The sequence below is a fragment of the Fundulus heteroclitus genome, chromosome 7, assembly GCF_011125445.2.
Source record: "Fundulus heteroclitus isolate FHET01 chromosome 7, MU-UCD_Fhet_4.1, whole genome shotgun sequence".
Lineage (NCBI taxonomy): Eukaryota > Metazoa > Chordata > Actinopteri > Cyprinodontiformes > Fundulidae > Fundulus > Fundulus heteroclitus.
In genome coordinates, this window is record NC_046367.1 from 179112 (window position 1) to 203663 (window position 24552).

At 42.1% G+C, this 24552-nt stretch overlaps 2 protein-coding genes across 3 annotated transcripts; both read left to right on the plus strand.

Annotated features, from left to right (window-relative positions):
* Positions 1-8084: 8084 nt before the first annotated feature.
* LOC105921941 (trace amine-associated receptor 13c-like) lies at positions 8085-9389 on the plus strand. 2 transcript variants are annotated; one of them, XM_012857818.3, is made up of 2 exons: positions 8085-8257; positions 8423-9389. In XM_012857818.3, exons 1-2 carry the CDS (start codon positions 8085-8087, stop codon positions 9240-9242), a joined length of 993 nt encoding a protein of 330 aa, XP_012713272.2. In that variant the 3' UTR covers positions 9243-9389. The 2 variants fall into 2 exon arrangements, with proteins under 2 accessions (XP_012713272.2, XP_035994569.1); XM_036138676.1 differs by having other exon boundaries at positions 8097-8231.
* An 11718-nt stretch (positions 9390-21107) lies between these two features.
* LOC105921942 (trace amine-associated receptor 13c-like) lies at positions 21108-24180 on the plus strand. The gene is made up of 3 exons (XM_036138711.1): positions 21108-21277; positions 21538-22325; positions 24056-24180. Exons 1-3 carry the CDS (start codon positions 21108-21110, stop codon positions 24178-24180), a joined length of 1083 nt encoding a protein of 360 aa, XP_035994604.1.
* Positions 24181-24552: the final 372 nt, after the last annotated feature.

Consider the following 24552-nt stretch of genomic DNA (forward strand, 5'->3'; position numbering starts at 1 on the left):
CACCCCCGATTGCTCCCCAGACACTGCACAGTGGCAGCCCACTACTCCCCAAGGGGGTGGGTCAAGATGCAGAAGTGAATGTCTCCATTTTGAGATCAATAAAGTTAAATTATTATTATCGCAATTTTAAAAAAAACGCAATTTCCAAATTGTCGAGGTCTGCAATTCTTCACTATGTAGCAATTAATGGATCATACGTGTCCTTTAGGTGTCGTTATATGTACAGTTGTTTTGCTCCACATGGAAATGAAGAGATTTGCAGCAGTGAGATAATCTAATTTTATTATTTGTTTGAGAGTTTATATAAATCAATCATTTTTTACCAGAAAGTTTCAGAAATCTCACCATAGCATTGAGTAGTGGTCAAACCTTTTAATACATGGACTTCTTTGTTGGCTGCACTTTATGTTTAACAAGGGTTGATGTCCAACTCAATAAGCTATTCTCTTGAATAATTATATTCTGATTAACAAAAACAGTGGCATTTTATTTTTAAATAATCCTTGTTTACAAACATTTTTATCTAAAAAACATTTTTGATGTCTTTAGTTAATGCAATGAAAAGTCTTAATTAAGGGAAGAGGTTGTAAGGACTTTATTGTGTCTCTCAATAATATTATTAGGGAAAATCCCTAGGGATTACTTCAGGAGAGTTTCTTCGCAAAGGAAACAGCTGTGGCTTTAAAAATTAATTTCTCTGTGTTAGAAAGGTTGTATTTCGATTGGCTTCACAAGTCAGTGTTTGGATGAACAACATTTACTTCCACATAAAAATTGTACATTTAAAATTCTTTGAGTTAATTTCTTTAAGCCTCCCTGTTGAGCTGTCTGTGGTGGCCATTTTGACTCGGGTTGACCCGAAAAATCTTATTGATTTTGTTTGATTTGATAAAAACACTTTTTTGGAACATAGCTTGACCAGTTTTGTATAGTTTGATAACAAAATTTGACAATGAAAAGATTGTATGAAAAAAGCCAACTCATTGTCCCCTAATGTGTTTATTATGAACTTGTGCAGATACAGTGTGACTCACTGCACAGAAAAAGTTCAGTGAGTCTTCATTGCTTCCCACATGAAAAAAAACAGGTGAAAGAAGACAGTGTCTGAAGAACCTGCGTTTGTGCTCTAAACACTTCTCGACTCATTTGTACCAATAACATTGATGAATGAGCTAACAGGTGGCTATTACCCTCACAAGCTAAATTCAGCTGACGTCGCCTGGCCTGGGTATTCCTAACTCTACTCCTGAATGTTTCTCATCAAGCCCCAGATCTTTTTTCACCCAAGAAAAAGAACAAGGAAGTTTTGTAAGTTCCCGGCTTCAGTGAATGCAACAAAAGCACAATGCTATGACCAATCAGAGAGGAAGTTGTATGGGAGCGGGGACTCATTCCTCATTGGCTGATAGCTCTGATACTATGGGGTTTGAAGGCTGAAGTAATAGCCATTAAGTAAGGTTATTACTTCAACCTTCAAGCACTAGTATGGTCCGTACCAGCTGCATTGTTGGTAACCTGGGCACCGGCAAACAATCTTCTGTTTGTCTACACCTCTGTTTTCATTTTCTCTTCTTTAATTTTTAAAACATGGTACAAGCGTGCTGTGTCATTAGCTTACTCGATTTGTTCTGGAAATACACAATGGATTGAGATTTTTCAGTTTACCAACATGGAAGCAAAGCCACGGAGCTTGGATCTCTGAACTGACAAATTACAATGGACCCTTGTTAGCAGCTGGGAGACGACCAACCCTCACTTTTAACTCCATATCCCGGCATATATCACGTGTTTTCACAGACATTTTTAGACTGTTTTTTTTTTTTTAAATCAAAGCTTGTGCTGTTTTACATGGCGTTTTTAGCATGCTGCTAGCGCTAGCCTGCTGAGTCTAGGAAACAAAGTAAAAGTAAAGGGGATCCTTTGTGGAAATTCTCTGCTTCATAAATAAATTAACCAATAAGCCCCTAAATATTTCCAATGTAAATGCAAAGAGGAAGCCAGTCTTAAAATAATTTAAACAAATGAATCCAGGTTTGACCAGTCCTATAAGATATCTGACTTCAGGAGAGAAAGAAGGAAGAGCATTCTTCAGTCGTGGTGGCTGGCAGTGGGCAGCAAGACTCAGAGTGACCTAATTAAACAGGTAAACAAGTGATGTTGTGCACTCCAGAAAGGGAACTAAAAGTAAGTATAACCTTCTTGAAATGAGTGCATTTGTCCTTACTTTGAGCAGGTAAATGAGAATGTCTGCCAGTGGAACTGTTGAGTAGGACAAGATGTTGTTATCCCAATAGATACCTAAGGCACTGACGAGACACTGGCCATCAAGTGGGTGATGGCATCCCTTGGGTTCTCAATTGGGCGCCCTCCTTCTTGGGTGTTTCACTGATAGGCCCACAACACCTCCAGAGGGTTCAGCAGTGAATCCCAGTGTCCCAGGTTCACTCCCATCAACCATCACACACTTGAGCCCCAGGCCAGGTCCTTTCTCTTGGCCCACAGCCACTGGCTCCCCTTTTCAGCAGCCTTGGAGAGGTTCTTGATTGCCTGCCTGTGAGCCTTCCCTCGCACCCCCATCTACCTGAGAAGCCTAGATGTTGAGGTAGCTATGAATTTCCTGCAGCCTACTTCCAATGGGGTACCTTCACATTCCATCCTTGTTGTTGGGCATCTGCTGCAAGATTGCTGTATTTCAGCTTCTTCCGCTCAAAGGCTTCCTCTACGGCACCCTTCCAGGGTACCGTGAGCTCAATGATGTACACCAGTTTGAGTGAGGAAGACCACAGAACGAGGTCTGGACGCTGGTCTGACAGCCTCCCCTTGACGATGGAGATGCTTCTGGACTTGCTTGGCTTGATCTTCATGCGAGCCCGCTCAATGTTCTCTTGGAGTTTTCCCAGTAGCCGTACTGTGTAAGCCTTGGTCACAGTCAGTGTGGTGAGATCATCCATGTAAGCCCTGACTGGGGGCAGCCTCAACCCAGGTTTTATTCGCTGTCCGCCTACCACCAATCGAGATGCCCGTATTATGACCTCCATGGCCAGGGTGAATGCCAGAGGGGAGATGGTGCAACCGGCCATGATTCCCACCTCCAGATGTTGCCATGTTGTGGTGTACTCTACCGTCGTCACACAGAGCTGGACGTCCTGGAAGTAGGCCTTGACCAAGGTTGTAAGGGCTGATGGGACTCTGAAGTAATCAAAGGCACAGGAGGTCGTGAGGGACTGAGCCAAAAGCATTTGCAAGGTCCAGGAATACTATATGGAAGTCTGTCCCCTCCTTTCTGGCTAATTGGATTTGATGTGCCAGATTATGCTGGCGTGCTCCACACATCCTGAGAAGCCTGCTTTCTGGATTGAAAGCAAGTTACCTGCCAACCAAGTTGTGGTTGGCAGGTAACTTGCTAACCGATGAGCAACCACGCTGAAGAAAATTTTCCCCTCGACATTCAGAAGGCTGATCTGGTGGAACTGGTCAATTTCTGAGAAGCCCTTTTCCTTGGGCATAAGGATCCCTCCAGCTCTCTGCCAGGATGTTGGAATCTCCTTATTTTTCCACACAATCTTCATCAGCTTCCAGAGGAATTGAGGGACACCTGGTGCATTTTTGTAGAGTCTGTATGGAACTCCATTGGGGCCTGGTGCTGACGCAGCCCTCGCTCTACGCACAGTTTTTTCTACTTCACTCCACCTGGGTGGACTGATATCCAGCTCGTGCGCTGGTGTGTTAAGGGGTGGCATGTCAGGTGGGAGTGTAACCTTTTCCTGGTGTCTTCATCTGTGCAAGTTCTTTTCAGGTGTTCTTATAAGACAGCTTTTGACACAGAGAGACTTCCACTCTTCTTTGTGAAGAGACTCTTCACAAATTTGAAGGGGTCTTTGTAGAAGCGCGATCTTGCTTGCTCTTTCCTTCTGTGCTTCTTCAAGAGATTCTCTGCTCTTCTCAGAGTTACAAGCCTGCCCTTGATCTCTTTCTGCAGTACGTTTATTCCCTCCTTTTCCTCCTCTGTGGCCTACCTCCACTGCTTCTTCAGCTGCCCCCTCTCCTTCCCTAGCCTGTCTATCTCCATCTGCCTTCGGGACTTGGTGGAGATTGTCGGAGTAGATTGTTTACCTTCGACCACTCCAAACCGCTTTAATCCATAGTCATAGATCAGGTTACCCATTCTTTCTAGCTTCTTCAGGGTGGTGCCTCTGACCGCTTGTAAGATGTTGCAGAGATCAGTGTTGACCTCCCTCCACAGTGTTTTGTTGCAGGATTTTGGCCACCTGACTAACGGCCTTTTCCCCAAGATCTTCTTCTCTATTGGGGGCATGATATGGTGGTTTCAGGTTGCTCTGCTGTGCGTTGTTCTTTCTCCTCAGGGGCTGGGGTTTTGATGTCCTGAAGACTGTTGTGTGCATCCTGCTGTGGAACTTCAGTCGACTGACTTGGTCTAATATTTATTACAATAATATTTTTGCACTTAAAATGGGAACAATTCATCTGATTTTAAGTGCAGTGTATCCGATTATCTTATTTTAGGGATGAAAATACTCATTCCATTGGCAGATAATATTGTTCTCAATTTAAGGGCAAATACCCTCATTTCATAAAAACTTTACTTTTAGTTCTCTTTTTGCAGTGATGAATTTATTTGACTATGAAGCAGCTCATTCATGAGTACATGATATTAAGCTATCTATACTGTTAGCTAAACCGTCAGCTTTGCCCTTCTCTGTTATATTATGGATGATGAATAGCTGATGATAATGAAAAAACAGCAAGTGAAAAGAAGGAAAGAGGTGGAGGTGAGGGGGAAAACTTATACGAAAACTGTAAGAAGGTAAGAGGAAATTTATTGTTACATAATAGAAAGAAATGTGACATGCTTATAATCCATCCATCCATCCATCCATCCATTTTCCAAACCGCTTCTCCCTCATGGGGTCGCGGGGGGTGCTGGTGCCTATCTCCAGCGTTCACTGGGCGAGAGGCAGGGTACACCCTGGACAGGTCGCCAGTCTGTCGCAGGGCAATGCTTATAATGACCAGAGGGATATAATTATGCTTATAATCAAATTATTCAAATCGGGAAGGTTTGCATATTTTCCTGGCTATTTTATAGTACATAATCTTCCTGTTTTTAATTAAGACTAACCGTTTTATGCTAACACCAAATATCTGAGAATCAACTGAAATATTAGACACTGATTTTCAAATCTCCCTTAAAAAAGAAACAAAAGGAAAGAGGAATAAGAGCGACAGAAAAATTTAATGTAACAAGTAATGAAACAAGTGAGAGAAGGAAATCAATTAATGGAGTGTGCAGGGAAAGAGGGAAGAGACAGATCACATGATAGAGAGGTACAGTAAATACTTAAGTATGAAATTTTTTCTGAAAATTGTAAGTGACTAAAGACAGTTCATGTTCACCTTTTTTCAGAAGATGTACGACAGAGAGCAAGTTGTGGAGCGAAACAGCATCAGTGTGGAAAAGTGAAATGTACAGCGGTGGATAACATTTGTGTGAAAAGTGCCTGAGTGAAAGAATGAAAACCTTAAAATTATTTGAAAAAATGTTTTATTGAATACTTTCTGTTGTCATCAAGCACAAATTTAATTGTTTTTCTCCCAGCAGAAGGTGGAAGGAGTGAGCAGATTATGGAGAAAAAAAGAGAGCAGCAGACACATATGTCCAACCAGGTGTTGGACATATGTGTCCAACACCTGCATGTGCTTTGCAGGGAAAGAAAAATGAAAACAATTGTTATCTATTGACCTCTTTTATCATAATTGAATATTATGTCTTAATATTAATACTGATTTTAGAGATCTTGTTTACATTGTCAAGATTAAATTTTAAAATAAATACATACATTTTTCCCCCCGGCAAGGTTCCCTCAGATTCCCATGTGAGGGCTTGGGCTCAGCCCCAATCTTCCCGGGCCCAGGAAATGCCCCTGGTGCCGATTCTTTTTATCCATCAAGCACCTAAACCCCTGCTAGCGTAAGACGCTGGGAGAAACATCAAAGACAGGCAACACTGGAAGCCCTTTTAAATATTGAAGGTACTGCCACTGCTGGCCGCAGCAAATGTGAAATCACGGACCTGACACCAGACCAAAGACCAGACCCTGAACAGGTGTTAACAGACCGAAGACTGGACCAAACAGATCCTAGGTGTTGGACCTGACACCAGATACAGAGCGCTGCTTGCCGGAATCACACAGTCGGTACGTGTCATTCATTGTTTATTATTATAATTATTAATATATGGTCATCAATTTCAACGTGCTGCGGTTCAAACAGAAAACGTTTAATCTTACTCGTTGTTTTGGCTCGAGAGAGCTTGTGCTAAAGGACCTAGTATACATAATTGACCCAGAATGCATTGCAGCATAAACAACACAACGACGTCTGTGTGACAATATTTTATTTAACCTTATAAAAACTATACAATAAAGTAAAAACCTTGGTGTTTGGTATTTTTGACCAAGAGAAGTCATTTAAATCCCACATTAAACAAAGACCCCAAAGTGCTTTACACTATCTTCAGTCATTCACACACACACACACACCCTGACAGTGGTGAGCTATGTTTGTAGCCACAGCTGGCCGGAGGCAGAATGGCAGAAGTAAGGCTGCCATACATCAGTGCCACTGGGCCCTGGGTCCATAGGGACGAAATCCCTATGGACAGCACAGTGGTTCATGGACAGGAGCTCAAGGCATTGCCATGGGGAGAAGGGTGTCTGGTTTGACAATCTCAGGATCGTATTTGTGCATTTTGCAGATGATTTGGAGCTGTTGATTTCTTTGAGCCATGGACAGGAGCAGTTTGCTGCTGAGTGTGAAGTCATGGTTCTTAACTGGAAAAAGGTGGATTGCCCCCTCTGCGTTGTGGGGTCAAGTCTCTGTCTTAAGTGAAAGAGGTTAAGTTTATTGCTTACTTGTAATGGTAGGATGGAACGGGAGATGGACAGACGGATTGGGGCTACATCTGCAATAACGTGGGTGCTGCTCCGGTCTGCTGTGGTAAAGAAAGAGCTGAGCCAAAAAGCAAAGCTCTTTATTGGTTTATCTACATGGGTTATAAGGTATGGATCATGACCAAAAGAATTACATCCCAGATACAAGCGGCCAAAATTTGCTTAGTCTTAAGAGTACCTGGGCAGGGTTTTAGAGATAGAGTGAGGAGCTATGTTATCTGGGAGGAGCTCAAAGTGGAGTCGCTTTTCTCTGCATCAATAGGAGCCAATTGGCGTGTTTTGGCCATCTGATCAGGATGCCCCCTGGGAGCATCCAGGTTTACAGGGCGTGTCCCGCTGGTAGGAGACACCGGAAAAGACACCCAGAACTTACTGGATGGACTAGATTTTCCATCTGGCCTAGCAACTTCTTGGGATCCCCCAGGATGTCGCTGGGGAGATGGATCTCTTCTTTTCTGGACCTGTTGTTCCTGCGACCTGATCTCTGATAAGCAGAACAGAATGGATGGATAAATTAAAAAGCTGGTTAATAATGGACACCATTAACATTAGTTAATTTTCATTTATATCTAATGTACACTGTCATTTTACAGATTGTCAATCTACTGTTTTGAAACATTTGAGGTTGAACTGATTACAGTGCAATGAGATCTCCAATTTGTCTTCTGAGACTTAAAAAGCAACATTTCAGCAACAAAATGTTCCTCTGGCAATATAAATTTGAAAAGTGTGGCAATGATATGTATTTGGTCTTATTTGCAATTAAAGAGTCAGAAATATTGACACAGAGGCTGAATTCAAATTGTCAGATTTCTAAATTTGTATTCACTTCATAATTATTTTTGTCATTTATTGTTGGTTTATCACCCAAAATCCTAATTAGCTACATTGTATTTTTTTCATGTTACCATGAAAAAAATCTAAGAGTTTATATTATTTTGCAAAGGGCTGTAAACACATTATACTACTCCATACATTTACGCACAAACAGAGTGAGTATACAGCACAAAACAAGTTTCCTAGGTAATTCAGAGGGAGGAGGGGTCTTGAGGTTTAGGGATAAAATAGTTGTTGATCTGGAGCTGCAAAGCACATAGGAGGCTGTTCTGTCAGATGATGGAAACCATGGATGGAACAGAGCTGTGTGTTCCACAGCTAAACTCTTCTTGCAAGAAGCCAACACACTCCCACAACACAGTTATGCTGATTTATGTTTTGCTGTCTTCCATCTCCCTCATCACAGTGGCTCTCAACATACTGGTCATCATCTCCATATCCCATTTCAGGCACTTAAAGCAATCTAAAATATTTTTTTGCATGTACAGTAAATACAAGAAAGTTATTTGGTTATGTTCAGTTAATGATTTTGTTGTGGCCAGTCTTCTTTTTTATACAGTATCTGCCAATTCCTCGTTGGCTACATGTATTTTAATGTTTTACTCATTCTACAGGCAACTTCACACCCCCACCAACCTCCTCCTACTCTCTCTGGCTGTCTCTGACCTCCTCGTGGGCCTCCTGCTGATGCCGGTTGAGATCCTCTACATAGAAGCCTGCTGGTTTCTTGGTGACATTCTGTGCACTCTCTATTATATTGCAGACTACATCATTACATCTGCTTCTGTTGCGAATATGGTTCTTATTTCACTTGACCGATATGTAGCTATCTGCAACCCTTTGCATTACCCTACCAAAGTCACTAAGAGCACAGCACAAGTCTGTGTTAGTCTGTGCTGGATTGGTTCTGTGTTTTACCGCCTTCTACTTTTACATGATCACGTGATAAAACCAGGAGTCTCTATCTCCTGCTACGGAGAGTGTGTGGTTGTAATCAGTAACATTGCAGGGATAATTGACATGATTTTCACCTTTATCGTGCCAATCACTGTAATCATATGCCTGTATTTCAGGGTATTTGTTGTTGCTTTGTCCCAGGCTCGAATGCTACGTTCTCAAATTACAGCTGTAGCTGCTAGACATGGCTCTGTAACTGTGAGGAAAAATGAGATGAAAGCAGCTAGAACACTAGGTGTTGTTGTGGTTGTGTTTTTGTTTTGTTTCTGTCCGTACTTTTTCCCAACTCTGGAGGGTGGAGACACTTCAGTTGATGCTTCATCCATAGCCTTTGAGATTTGGTTAGCACATTTTAACTCCTGTTTGAACCCTGTCATCTATGCCTTTTTCTACCCTTGGTTTAGAAAATCTATTAAGATTATTTTATCACGTCAGATACTGAAACCTGGTTCCAGTGACATGAAAATACTACACTAATCAGAGATTTAAAGTTAAAAATGCTCTAGTCTCTTGACAGCTTGCCTACTATTTTTAAAAATACATTAACATTTATAATGAACAACCTAAGGATAATTTCTTCTTTAAGTGAAGCATTTACATATATGTACATATACATGTATGTGAGTTTTGTATATGGGTAAATAAAACAGTAACTCATCTTGATGTCTTTTTAAGTGTATATTTAGCTATTTATCAGACTGTAGTTTTGACATTAACTTGAATTTGTACTACATCTTCAAAGTGCATAAACTGATGTTTGCCACTGGGTAAATATATAATAAATATCCTGGCACTATGCAGCAAAATAATTTTCTGTGCACAGTAACAGGTAGCAAAAACATAAAAGCACATTTTTATATAATATGCAGCTATCCTCAAAATGTTTTATTCCTCTGTTAGATTCAGTTCTAAATTAATCTTTAAATTTAATAAGCATGTTTATTCTGACTGGAAGCAATATTAAGCAAGGCAAGTTCATTTGTATAGCACTGTTCAGTAACAAGACAATTCAAACTACTGTACATGAACACAACATAAGAAAAGAAAACACACGGTGAAAAGTACATTGGAGTGGAATAGTAGGAGGCAGGTCAAGATAAGTTGGACTACAAACTTACTCTAATGATGCTTCAGATAACATTGGAAAGCAACTGTAGGGTTGATACACTGACAGCAAGTCTGTAATGTATTTTGGTGCTAAGCCATTCATTTATTTATAGACTAATGGAAGTATTTTAAAGTATATTCTCTAAGATACAGGTATTCTCTAAGATACAAGAAGGCAGTGTAGGGACTTTAGAACTTGGGTGATGTGCTCTACTTTCTTAGTCTTAGTGAAAACACAGGCAGCAGCATTCTGGATCAGCTGCAGCTGTCTGACATTTCTGAAAGACCTGTGAAGACATATTGCAGTAATCAGTTAGTCTAAAGCAGGGGTGTCAAACTCATTTTGGTTGAGGGGCTGCATACATCTTAATCTGATCTCAAGAGGGCCACATGAGCAAACTCATTGCAAGATTAAATAGAACTAATAAATGTGGACTTGTTGATTTTTATATTAAATTAATTTCACTTTTACACAATATATTATGAATAACCTCAGCATTTTTAAGAAAGGTATGTGCAATTTCAACAATACTTTTACTCAGTTAAACATTTACTTAAGTGCATTATGCATAAGAACTGATCACAGTGATTGTACAATGTTGAAACACATTTATTCACATTTTTTGGAACTTAAAAACACTGTCCTACACGACAAAATACATCAAACAGATAAAAATTAAGGAATTATTAAAAATTTTCCACACCTGAAGCTTAATCTGCTAATTAAAACACAGCGCCCCTCGTGGACAATATAGGAACTGTAGATTTTCAATTAAACAAAGTACATGTTTTTTTCAATAATTGTTTTATCATTCTCTTCCTTTTATCTCCTCTTTCTTTCACCTTTTCTTTTTTCTTCTTGTTCTTCCTTTCCTTTCCTACTTTCCCATTGTAGTATCCATATCATTTGAGATATTCCCCGCATGAATCATAATAAAACTATTCACATTCATAAATCAAGCGGAGCACTATGGCAAAAGCAGTACTGCTCCACTTGTTAAAGTCAAATCTGATGAGCTCTTTTTGGCATTAAGACAACAATTATTATTGCCACATTGCCAGACAGGACACTGGCATAATAATGATAATGCATTTAGCCACCGGGCCGGACTAAATTAATCGACGGGCTGGATACGGCCCGCGGGCCGTATGTTTGACACCCCTGGTCTAAAGGATAAACCTATGGATTTGTTTTCTGAGATCCTGCTCAGACATTAGAATTTTAATCCTGGAAAGGCGATAGAAGGCTGACTTTGTTTTTGTCTTTAGATGCCTTTGAAGGTTTAGATCTCAGGCCATATTAGCATTTTGATGGAGACCAGCCATCAAGTCATCAAGAGTCCCCACTTGAAGATTATGAGACTCCATCGAGGGAGGCAAAGATTAGGGCGATGGGAATGAGATCTAACCTTTAAGTCTGGGAGTTCATTGGAAAATCCTAATTGTTAAAATCAGTGGAAATGTGTAAAACTCTTGGCTCAGGAGGTGCATAAGTAATTGTTACCTGCCTTTCCAAATAAAAAATTTAAATAAAAAAAAAAAGAAAGAGGCTGAATAAGCTGGTGAGGAAGGCCACTTCTGTCCTGGGCAACACTCTGGACTCTGTGGAGGAAGTGGCTGAGAGGAGGGTGTTGTCCAAGTTCACATCCATCATGGACAACACCCTCCACCCCCTGCACCAGACTGTAGAGGAGCTGAGCAGCTCCTTTAGTGCCAGACTTAGACACCCTGTCTGTAAAAAAGGAGCGTTAAATAGATCATTCCTGTGCAATAATCTATTTAATACACTGGGCTACAACCTGTGCAATAATCCTGAAGTAGTGACTTCTGCTGCTATCACCACCTGAACATATGTCAGTACACATGTATGTACAAATGTATGCACGTATGTATATGCACATATATATATATATAGGATATGTATATATGTTTATATATATATATATATATATATATATATATATATATATATATATATATATATATATATATATATATATATATCGCTATGAATGTAAATAAGACACCATATGCCCATTCCTATTTCTTTTTGTATTCTTTTGATCCATTGTATATATGAAGATTCACTGTATATAACTGAATGCACCTTTCCTACTCTGCACCTTGTTGTATGAGCCAATGTGGCAAGTGAATTTCTCCATTGTGAGATCAATAAAGCCTATCTTGTCTTATCTTGTTTTCCCGACGAGACCCCCGCCCTCTTCTGAGCTGGCGGGGCACTCGGCCTCCAGGACACCAACTGGAGACCGGGTTGCAGGCCAGAGAGAGACTAGCCTGAACACTGACGTTGCAGGCCGGCGGCTGACCCTCCTGGGTCTCCTCCTCGCCGGCTGGTGGTAACCCCACGGGGACAGGACTGAGGTCTGAGGCGTCGGCCGGGAGATCAGGGACAGAGGCTCGGCAACAATAGGCTGCTGGATTGGCTTGACAGACTGCTGAATAACACTGGTGGAGACCTGGCCAGAGACTTGGCCTCTCTGCCTCAGACGGCGACACGATGGACCTTGCGGGGAGGCAGAACCCAAAACCGAATCTGAGGCAGGAGAGAGGACTAATTGAAATAATAAACATAAACCAAGAAAGAAGCCAGAACATTACAGTTTCGGTTGTATTTGCATGTTATCTAAGCCATTACAAGGCCTTTGTTTGGACAGTAGTATAAAGCTTGGTACTCCACATTATTCCAGACTTTTTGAATTGAGAAAGCTTCCTGGAGAGGATGCGAAACGTCTTCAACTACGGAAAACAAGTCCAGTTGCTTTGTATTTTACTTTTTTGGAATGACCATGACCTGGATGACTGAGAATGTTCACCAGCATTTAGGGGGTTTGTAGGTATATGTGAGTCTCACCTTGACAAAAACTGACATTCAATACTGACTTAAGCCTATACACGTTAGCTCTTTGAATTATGGGAAGGTTTAGCATAAATCTTATCTCTAGGTTGTCAGGAGTCACAAATATTGGAATTGCACTACCTTGGCTGTAAACCAGGTGTGTTTGTGGTGGTTGAAAGGTTTCGGTAGATGCAGATTTGAGAACCTTTTCGACCAAATCTACAGGTACTAGGTACGGAGGAATCCAACCTTCAGCAAGGCTATTTACAGATGAGCTAACCTCTTGAGTAAGATCCCGCATTAAGTCTCTAACAACCTTAGTATACATCATGTCATTCTTTACCACTTCCGTGAGCGTCTCCAAAGTATGCATGGTATTATTGATGAGTGCAGTGTGTAAATTTACGGTAACCATTGTACCCTGAAGGGTTTTAGTTTGGATATTTAATAGTGAGATCTGAATTACAGACATGAAATTGTGTATGGAAGGTTATTTTTTAAGGGTCCTGGTTGAACATGCACTTTTTCTATTTAATGCTATGCATCATTTTCTACTTTGAGGGTGGAGTTAGGCCCCGTTTCCAGTGAGGAGAGTTTAGTGGACGGTTTGATCTGGTTTGCAGGAACCCATTTGTACTCTCGACTCTGTCTGGGCTTTGAGATTCTTATCTGGTAAGATACCGGGGAGAATTTTCCAACAATTGCGAAGGGACTTGCCCAGCTCGGAATAAGTTTCCTGGACCAGCTGGACCAAACTTGTCTACTATCTCATACTCCCTATGGGATGTTTTCTGATCGTAGTAGGCTTTGGCCCTTTGTACGCTGGCTTCTAGGTTCTTTTTAGCCCACACGAAAGTAATTTGCAGATGGTCTTTTAAATTGGTGACATAATGATGTGCCGTGTAGGCAGCTGTCACACTGACGTCTTCCGGCTGATAGATGACATGCAGGGGAAGGGTGATTTGTCTCCCTGTCATCATCTCAAAGGGTGTCACCCCAGTACAGCATTGTGGGGTCGAGCAGATGGCCATTAGGGCCAGAGGAAGCTTTATGTCCCAGTCCCTGCAATGGCTCTTGACATACTTCTTTAACATGGCAACCACGGTGCGGTTCATTCCCTTGTTGTGCAATTGTACACTGTTTAAAGTTATTTAATGTTTCATAAATAACTCTCTGTCTGTTAAGTATTGTCTGGTGATGATCAGCTCTTAAGCTGATATCAAGACAATGGTTGAAAGGGATGAATTTGAGCACTAGCGATCTTTTAACAGCAAAACCTGCACACACACATAATAAAGGAGTGACAACTTCTTTTCAAGTCCAAGATTTTAATAACAGAAATAAAATTAACATCCAGAGAACACCACTATGTAATGCAAGGCTAATAGCAGTTTGGCTAGCGGGCGTTAAGCACTAACAAATAAAGGCTTTAGCTTTATTTTTACTCATATTGAGTGGGCTGGATAACGTAAACATTAATGTCCCATCAATGTATGAAACTCTTGTGAAGATATCCTTCCTGTTAAAACCATAAAATACACTCAAATGATATTAGCAGTACCATAAACGGAAGGCTAGCGTGAGCTATTTCATTAGCCCTTGGTTGTAAGCATCATGTGTCCAACGGTTTACAAAACATTTTTCGATAAACCTTTTAACTTCACCCTCAGCTCGCTGCCCAATCTGTTGGTGCCTCAAGTGTGAGCTTTGTCCATTCACGGAAGGAGCGTTGAAGGAGGGAAGCTGTTGGCTTGTTGTTGGCGGTCTAGCATTAGCTCTATGGCAGCATGTGGGCTAACCACAGCGTGTGGAGGGAATTGAGGCCTGTAGGTCCTCAAGGCAGCCTCTGACCCGGTTGCAGTCCGATCTAAGCACATTCTCCTCGTAAGCATTCAACATGTGCTCTGCTGCTGGCTTTCAGCGGGATCTGGGGTTCTCTTCCCGGTACAGGCTGAGAAAAAAAAATACAATAGAGCTGTTTCGCATGCAGGATCTTTGCTCCTGTTACCGGTAAAACGGCATATTTAGCTTTGTATTTCGTGTGTTGTTTATCCGGATTCAGTCAGGTCCTCTGCTGAAGCCGGCAGACGACATTAGCAGACCCTGGATTCAGCATTGAGGCACCTTCCCTCAGCTGCTGGCTTGTGTGTCGGTCAGGGCCGACCAGGCCTTCTTTGTCTGCAGTGGGAGAGCTGCTGTAGAGCTGAAGAGGTCTGGAGAAGTGAAGAGAGATTCAGCTCGTAGCCTCTTCCAGGCCCCATGCATGGCTCCTGCACATGGCTGCTGAGGAAGGAGACCCCCCCCAGCCTCCCCAGAGGAGTGCTGGTCGTCTGATGATGGAGGAGTGTGTGGAGAAGAGAGGCTTTTGTCTGTGGGGGGAAAAACTTTTATAGCGAGAGGGAACCCCCTGCTGAGAGAGGAGGGATGTCCTTGCTCTCTTTCTCTCTCCCTTGTGGCTGATTTGTCAGATTTAATCTGATTCATTCAACCAATTATTCATCATGGCAATATTATGGCATAACACTCCCAACCTGTCCCGATGACCATGGATGGTAGGGGGTGTGGAATTTAATTGCTACATCCAACATGTCAAAGAGTGCAATCATAATGTTTTACGTGAAATGCTTTCCTCTGTCCGAGTCGATGGTAAGCTGAGGTGGAATGCCTTCAGTTCCTTGGTATCTCCAGTCAATGGTGAGACGATCTCACGCCTGGAAGAGTTTCGAGTGCTTCATCTCCTTGTTTCTGGCGTTCTTGATTCCGCTGTCTTTCCACTCCGGGAGATGTGAGGCAAAACTGAGATGAGCATAGTTGGAGTCTGAGCAGATCACCAGTTGTTTCACATCCATGGTGGCTGCCTGCTGGATGCTAATGAGCACCGCTGCGACTTCAGCATACTTGCTTGTTTTTGGTCCCAACCGGTAGTGGTTTGGTTCAGTGGAATCGTGTCCCACCCAGACAATGCCTACACCAGCTTGGAGTTAGTGTTCGTGCACGTGACCTATGTTTTCCTCGAAATAATGATGGGTTGAGGGAGGCGTCCCGATGATGGCCGGAACACTGAGGGTTATGGCTTCTGTGTCTCACTCACAGTGTTTACAGTGTGCCACCCCCTGTCCAAGCGCCATTTTGTTGTTCTGGCTGTACTTTACTTCAACATTGTATCCTTGGAGTGCCATCACCTGCCCGACACCTGTCACCAACCATGGCAAGACAAGACAGCAGTGCGTCCAGAGTGCTGCAACTTTCAGCACGGTGTGTGGAGCTGCAACTTTCAGCAAGGCGTGTGGATAATCACATGCCCAAGAGTGGAGACACAGCCTACCCAGGGAGGGAGCGGACCAGCAGGTGAGAAGCTGATGTGCTTAATTTAAATTAAGCACATCAGCCACCAAAACAGCAGACATAGAACATGGAGAACAAAGATACACACCTTGGAAGCAACCTGCCTGACTATAAAGGCATCTGCCACACCCTCAATCAAAGGTGCGCTTCAAACTGCACCTGGTACACAGAGTGGGGAGGGTAGAACACTATCTCACCACATGTGCTTTGTATTTGTTGACCCTTCATGATGGCTCGTCTGACAAGTATGCCTGCAGTCTGTGGTGGTATTAGCATATTAGCATGACTTTAGGGTTGCCCGGGAAGGAAGTTGGGATCGTGTGAGCTGGGGCCTACGGGGCCTGGTTAAAAGTGTCCAACTGTGCACCACCTTTGACTGCAAAGAGATGTTCTCTGGTTGCCGGGCAGTGGTGGTGTGTCAGAGGTCCTGGAAATCACCTCTTCCAAGCAGGTCACCTGGTGGATAGGGACAGACTGTCCACTAGAAGTAAGAGGCTTCGGGGTCTCCACTTGGGCCCAAAGATGACCATGATGGCCATCAATCAGTGGAATGCAGATGTAGATAGGGTGTACTAGAGTTATGTCACAGAAAGTGATGTCCAACCACACCCGTTTGGTGATGCATGACTGATTTTGAGTGTAGCTGGTGATGCCGATTTTACCGAAAGACATCATAGTTTTTGTCACTTCACTAAACAAATCTGAGCACATCAGACTGATCTCTGAACCTGTTTCTAAAAGAGCACTTGCTGTTACACATCTTCCTATAACAGTTGAGCAGCATAGGCGGCACGCGTTTTCACAGTGGTTTAGTTCTCTGATTGCCTAACGATGGGGTTTTGAAGGGTTCTTTGTGACCTTTCGGTTGGTTTCCCTATTCAATCTGGTAAACCCGGTTAGAGACGGAAGCCTGGTCCACACCTTGTCATGCTGACGGGGGTTTCGGGCCTGGCTTCTCTGGAGGGTCAGCGGGATCAAATGGTGGCTGGGACGGCAAAGCAATCTGATGTGCTGTTTTGGCTAACAACCTGCAGAAAGATGCCTCCATCTCCTTTCTCACTGACTGTTCCAGCCTTTATTGTTGTGTTTGTTTTTCTGCTTCTCTGATTGGTCAGTTTACCTGCCGCATAGGGTTTGGTCTGACCTGTACCATTTTTGAAACCCTTCACCCCCTGTCCTATCATGTGGACCTCTCCTATCTTGGGAAACCCTCTTCTCCTGCGGACCCTGCTGTTTCTTGAACCCGTATTTAGTCTTAGGTTTGGTGGGGGGCCTCTCCTGTCCCTCCAGACCCAACCTCTTTTCTGGTTCCACTTGAATCTGTAGAACCCTATTGCCTCTATTGGCTCCCTTGTTGGGGCAGATATGTGTTTCCCATTCTACTTGTACGTATTTCCTGATTTCTTGCATGGTAAGTGTTCTGGTTCTACAATACAGAGTAACCTCATATTGCACGCTTTCATGAATGTTATGGAGGAAAAAAGATTTGAAAGTATGGCCTTCCTCCAAGCCGGGAGCATTGCATACCTGAAATTAAGCAGCTTTCGAGAGACGGTACTACTCCTTTGGTGCCTCATTTTGCTTTTACTGAATAGCAAAAGCCCCAAGAGTCGCAGAGGCCGGATCTGTTTACACCGAGTATTCTTCCCCTCTATTCTGACAAAGGGCTGAGGAGAAGGGTTTCTATAAAAACATGGACACTTCTTGATGTGGTTTTCTAGATAAGCCTCAACTTTCTCCGAGCAGAGGGACTATGTAAGTCTAGCAGACAGCGCTTTACCTCTCTTACATAGTCGTCAATGGTGGATTCTGTCACGAACGGGGACAGAAGGACCCAGAATTCAGGCCAGACAAGCAGATGAGCTTTAGAGGAGTTTATTAAAGGCAGTCTGATAAGACAGAGACAGGCAGGCTCAGTGGTCAGAGTACAATCCAAGGTCGGTACACAAGTAGAGCAGAATAAACAAGCAGGGATCAGGCAGACTCAGAAACTCCAAAAACAGAAACTGGTCAGGTAATACAAGCAGGTAGTGATGTTATGTGATGTGCCAAGGCTTCGAGGCGTGTGTCGAGTAATGGAGGGAGCGTTTCCGTAAAGTGCGTATCGAAGCTTGCTCCATTTAGGGGAGGAGCCGAAAACGATGACGTCCGAAGCCTCGCTGCCCGGCTGTACCACGTGACTGCTTCGGGAAGTGGCTCAGATTTTGCCAGATGACCGGTTCATTCAGAACCAGTCATGGCTGCACGCTGGATCATAAAACAGTTCTGCTAACCAGATGCAGTTTAAAATGCCACAGTCTGTTTATAAGTTTCGTTTTTATTAATTCTGAATTTTTAACTACATGCACCGTATTTCTGTGCCTCAGCGCTTGCTCCTCTCGTCCCCTCCTTTTCCCTCGGAGCAGGTGCTTTTATCACCGTTCACCATTCAAAACATGAATCACTACGTTTAATGTCCTCACATCGGTAGCAACGTGTGCCAGTTAAAGTCAATAGGAGAGTTACTAGCTGTGTTTTATGCTCTTTTGTTTTTAACAACATAGAATCAGTGTCGCTTTGGTGGGCTGCTGCCTCGCGCTTTAATTCAAGTGCGCACTTTTAAGGGTCATTTTAAAGAACTTGTAACATCAGGGGCTTCATCTCATACCTGTCAGTACCCCTGTTCCCTTTATAGAAGCCCTTTACAGTATTTAGTTATGCATTTTCCCCACTGTTTATCTGTCGCACGCAGCGCACCAACGGGGGTAAAATCCGCCCACCGCACCGCCGCACTGATGGGAGCAATAGAGATTCGTCTGGTCAGCGCGGCGACTGACTGAGAAACCTGTCGCTGTGAAAGGTGATGAGAATGTTATAAACTGTAACAGTCTAGAAGCGCATTGAGCTGAAAGGAGGGAGACATCAGCAGCTGGATCGTGCGTAAAGACGCAGCGGGAACCTCTGTGTGCTTCAGTGTTGCTGCTGAGGGGAAAATGTTGACCATAATCCCCCCCCCCCCCCGACCCCAAAATTAGCATAATCTCACTCTTAACTTTTGATCAAAGTTGAGAGGTCTGATTATTACACACCATGTCATATCACATGACACTACTATTTTGGGAATAATTACACACAGAGAATACATTAAACAATATTTGATTATACACATATGTGTATACACAATTTATGTAGACAAATGATTTCATCCTACATCTTTTGTGAAGTCATTCCCAAGAGCCATAATAGACAAAAAATCAATGCATCACACGTGTTAAGATACAGCTGGCTGTGATTATACACCTGGCCAGTAGGTGGTGTCATGTGCACATGAAGCTCCAAGAAATGAACCCTTTCTCGAACCAGTTGGCTCAAGTGGCTCAATGCCTCATGAGGCTTCATCTCACCATCACTACAAGCAGGCAGTCAGAACAGGGCAGGAAAAATCAGGTACAGGGTTCAGGTTGGCTCAGAAATCCGGAGGATAATTGGGTCAGGTCAACAGGCAAACAAACAGAACAGGGAATGCTGGAATAGACACACCAAAAGGCTCAAAAGACAACGATCTGACAGAGTGCAGGAGACAGAGGCAGGTACAACTGGGGGAGTGAGCAGGTGAATTGAGTAGAAACTAATTACAGGAAAACAGGTGAAACTAATCAGAGGCAGGGAAGTGACTGACAGAGAACCGAAATGAGGTTGGTGACTGCTGACAGGGGAGTGACAAACTGACTGGGTGAAAACAGGGAGGTGAGCTGGCAGGTAAACAGAACTGAACTAAAAGCTTGCAGAACACTGACTGATAATATAAAATGAAGAACAAAAGCAAACCACAACAAAACTCAATCTATTCCATAAACCAAAACTAAGACAGAACCTAAACCTAAGACAGAATCGGTAAAATAGAAAGAAGTACTGTCGGCAGTCCATTTAAGTCATCCTCTAAAGATTCTTTCCTACTATGTATGTATACGTGTGTGTGTGTGTGTGTGTGTATTTAGAGAGAGAGAGAGAGAGAGAGAGAGAGAGAGAGAGAGAGAGAGAGAGAGAGAGAGAGAGAGAGAGAGAGAGAGAGAGAGAGAGAGAGAGAGAGAGAGAGAGAGAGAGAGAGCGAGAGAGAGAGAGAGCGAGAGCTAGCGAGCGAGAGATCTCGCTCTCTCTATCTTCTCTCTCTCTCTCTCGCTCTCTCTAGATAGATAGATAGATAGACAGACAGACAGACAGACAGACAGACAGACAGACACACAGACAGACAGACACACAGACAGACACACATACATACATATGCAAGCTGGCATTACATCTGTCCGCAAACAAAGGGTTCCATAAGTATGCTGCTCGCATTTCCTATTCCATTTCTTCACACAGTTAGAATAGAATGTAAAATCCATTGGAAAAATTTTGAAATGATCCTCATTTTGAGCCCTGTTCATTCCTCACACAGACATTAAGTAGGACCAATTGTGTACACACATTCAAGGGCATGCACAGTATGAAATCAGTGTTCTGTTCATCACATTGGTGGAGAAGATTATACTATAATGTAGACATGTCCTAGCTGACACATCTTCCCCTAATCAATCATTCTGTCCAATCTAAGTATGTCAGCATCTGTTTCTCCAGGGTCTGTTGTCTAACTGTAATTTCCATGGTAACTCCCTTTCGCAGTCCAGTCTCTGTAATCTCATAATCCATAACAGAAACAATTGTGCTTTCTACTTCTATGTATAGTGGGGTGTGATATGCTTGGAGTAGGAGTACAATCATGTTCTCTAGAGTCTATGAGTATTGTGCTACCTCAGAGGAAAAGCTGCACTGAAAAGTTTGTCAGCAAAAACAGAAAGTTCCTAAGTTTGACCAATGATAAGACATACTGTAAATGCAAATGTAAATGTATATGCAAATCTTTAATACACAAAATGTGCTTATTTCTATTTTTTTAATGATTCAAAGTGGGAGGAGCAAGATTAAGCTGCTTTAATAGAGACTGCTTTGGTCCCCCAGCAACCAGAGTTCAGCAACTCGCTGTTTGCTTTCTTCTACTGATTTCTTTGATGATGGGAGCTCCCAATGGAGAAGAACTCTGTTTTCCAGAACTCAACAACTCTTGCAGAAAGCCTCTGCAGCATCATGCTGAGAACACTTTGCTTTACATTCTGCTGTCCTGCATTTCTCTTTTAACTGTGATTTTCAACCTGTTGGTCATCATCTCAGTCTCCCACTTCAGGCACTGTGATTCAAACATTCAACTTCATATTAATGAATAACTCTTGATGTAATCATCAGTAAATTTGATACACAATAGGTGCCAGATTTCTGTACCTTTTAACTACTTCTAAATTAACAGCCTAGCATATATTACGTGGCTTTGCAATAATACACACAGTATATTTAGTGTTGAATTTTGCATTTTGATTTATATTGCTATATTTTTCGTAATATTAACATTTTGATGACTTTATTACATTACTGTATTATATTTTTCAGGCAACTCCACACCCCTACCAACTTGTTCCTCCTGTCTCTGGCTGTCTCAGACTTTCTTGTTGGACTGCTGCTGATGCCTATTCGAATAATTCAAACAGGAGGCTGCTGGGTTTTAGGAGACTTTATGTGTGGAATGCTTACTTATACCTCATTTATCATTACATCTGCATCAGTAGGAAACATTGTGCTCATTTCAGTGGACCGATATGTGGCCATCTGTGACCCTTTGTCTTATCCCATTAAAGTCACTCCCAGAAGGGTTCAAGTTAGTATTATTCTGTGTTGGGGCTCCTCTATGTTCTATAATGGTTTGATGGTAAAGGAGAGCATAAAATATCCAGACAAATACAATTCCTGCTATGGAGAGTGTGTATTTTTTATTGACCTTTTACCAGGAACCTTTGATGTTATGTTGACGTTTATTGGTCCTATTACAGTCATCATAGTACTGTATATGAGAGTGTTTGTAGTTGCTGTTTCTCAGGCTCGAGCTATGAGGTCTCAAACTGCAGCTTGTAACCAGCAGGGTTCAACTGCAAAGAAGTCTGAGAGAAAAGCAGCTACAGCTCTTGGTGTGGTTGTGATTGTGTTTCTCTCTTGTTTCTGTCCTTATTTTTGCTACTCTCTTATTGGTGAAAACATAGAAACTGATGCAGAGACTTATTTTGGGATCTGGTTGCTGTACATTAACTCTTGTATAAATCCAATAATCTATGCTTTATTTTATCCCTGGTTTAGGAAGTCTGTAAAACTAATTCTTACTCTTCAAATACTGAAGCCCAACACCCGTGATTCAAACCCATTGGATAGAAATATTTAGTGTCACCCGATTAGCATTTTATTAAACACAACTCAAGAAACAAAATGTCATATAGTAGTTGGTAACTACTGTTTTCTTTATTTTTATCTGTACAAGTTCAATGATGTTTCTATAATCGCTTAAAGTGCTTCAAAGTATTAAACTTAATTTGAAATCCCTTTTCAACAACTTTATTTTGTTTTATTAAATTCTATGTATACATTTATTCTCTTTAAGATCAAAAATCCTATTTTCAAGAGGGACTTATTTTGGTAAGAAAAAAAAACAAAAAACAACAACATTTAACTATATTGTGTGTATATATATATATATATATATATATATATATATATATATATATATATATATATATATATATATATATATAATTATTATTTTTTTGTCTTCCCTAACCCCTAGTCGATCAAGGCAGATGAGCGTTCACACTGAGCCTGGTTCTGCTGGAGGTTTTTCTTCCTGTTAAAGGGGAGTTTTTCTCTCCACTGTAGCTCAACTTGAGCAAAAAATAAAACAATTAAATGTGGTTTATTAAATATAAGGTCTCCCTCCAAAGACTGATAGTTAAAGAATTGATTTCTTAGAATCAGATTGATTTATTTTGTCTCACAGAGACCTAGCTGCAACAGGACTAAGTTGGTATAAATGAGTCAACTCTCTATATGCCCAGGGCTACGGGACTGGGAGGAGGAGTAGCAACTATCTTTCAGTCTGATTATTAATTAGTCCCATGCCAATAAATAACCACAATTATTTCCGAACGAGAGAGAGAGAGAGAGAGACCATGAACTCCCTTTACTGGTCCAATGTTTCATTACAATACAAACTCACAAGTAAATCATATTCATATGCTCATACACAACATCCTTACAGCCTGAAACCCAAAAGAAACAAACCCTCAAAAACTGAGAGTAAGCAATTAATCAAATAGACAACACAAAATATTTCTACCTCCCCAAATGCAAATAAACTCTTTCAAGTCTGACACCATCTTATAACTGGCAAACTCTGTCCTAAGACGTGCAGCCACCAGTCCTCTGAACATCAGGTCAATATTTACAGAACCTGTCTCCTTCATTTTATTTCTTCTGCTGAGCCAAATGCTCATCTTTGCGTGACCAAACAAAAAATGAACCAGACAAATATTTCTCCGTTGTACTGCTGAGTATCTGGGACCAAAAATAAACAGTTCATTATTAAACCTGAGTGCTAATCCGCCCACCCACTGTTTTAACAAAGAGAAGAGAGGAGCTAGTCTGGGACATCTGAGCCAGAGATGCTGTAGCGTTTCCTCAGCCTGACAAAAGGCACACTGACTCCCTGATCACAGGGTTAGGGTTAATAAGTCCCACATGTCTGTTTGTGGCCACGTCCCCATGCACCACCATCCACTGGAGAGCCGCACTGCACTTCTCTATGGGAGCTTTGTACAAGGACCTCGAGCTGCCCCTGGGAAATGAACCTGGTGCCAACACATCAACCCACCTCGACTCTCTGACCCCAGCCAACATCGCTCTGTTCAGGACCTTCGCAGACACAGCATACAAACTATTTTTTGATGCTTCAGAGAAGTTCCCCAACTCAGGTTTCTGAAGGACAACAGAAGCACGTCTGCTTCCTCCTGCTCCTCCACTGCCGCACAAATGGACAACTCAGGAAATCTTTCTGTATGGTCTTCTGCCTCTAATGCTCTCCTGAAAGAACCAGGAAGTCCGTTCATCACCTCCTCTACCAGTTTGTCCATGAGGCGCAAAGATTTACTGCCAGTGTCTTCCACAGACCCGCTGACCTTAGTCCTGCCAGCTTCGCCAGCCCAGCTGCTGTAAGGATCCCGTGAACGCTGTCAGAGCCCAGAATCCTGCTCTGGATGGCCAGGTTATTGAACAAAGGTTCTTCCGCCACCGTCCCATATAATCTCTCCTACTTTTTAAAACTGTTCTCCAGTCATGTATGTTGTGCAATTATACACTGTTTAAAGTTATTTAATGTTTCATAAATAACTCTCTGTTTGATAAGTATTGTCTGGTGATGATCAGCTCTTAAGCTGATATCAAGACAATGATTGAAAGGGATGAATTCGAGCACCAGCGATCTTTTAAAAGCAAAACCTGCACACATAGAATAAAGGAGTGACAACTTCTTTTCAAGTTCAAGAATTTAATAACAGAAATAAAATGAACATCCAGAGAACATCACTA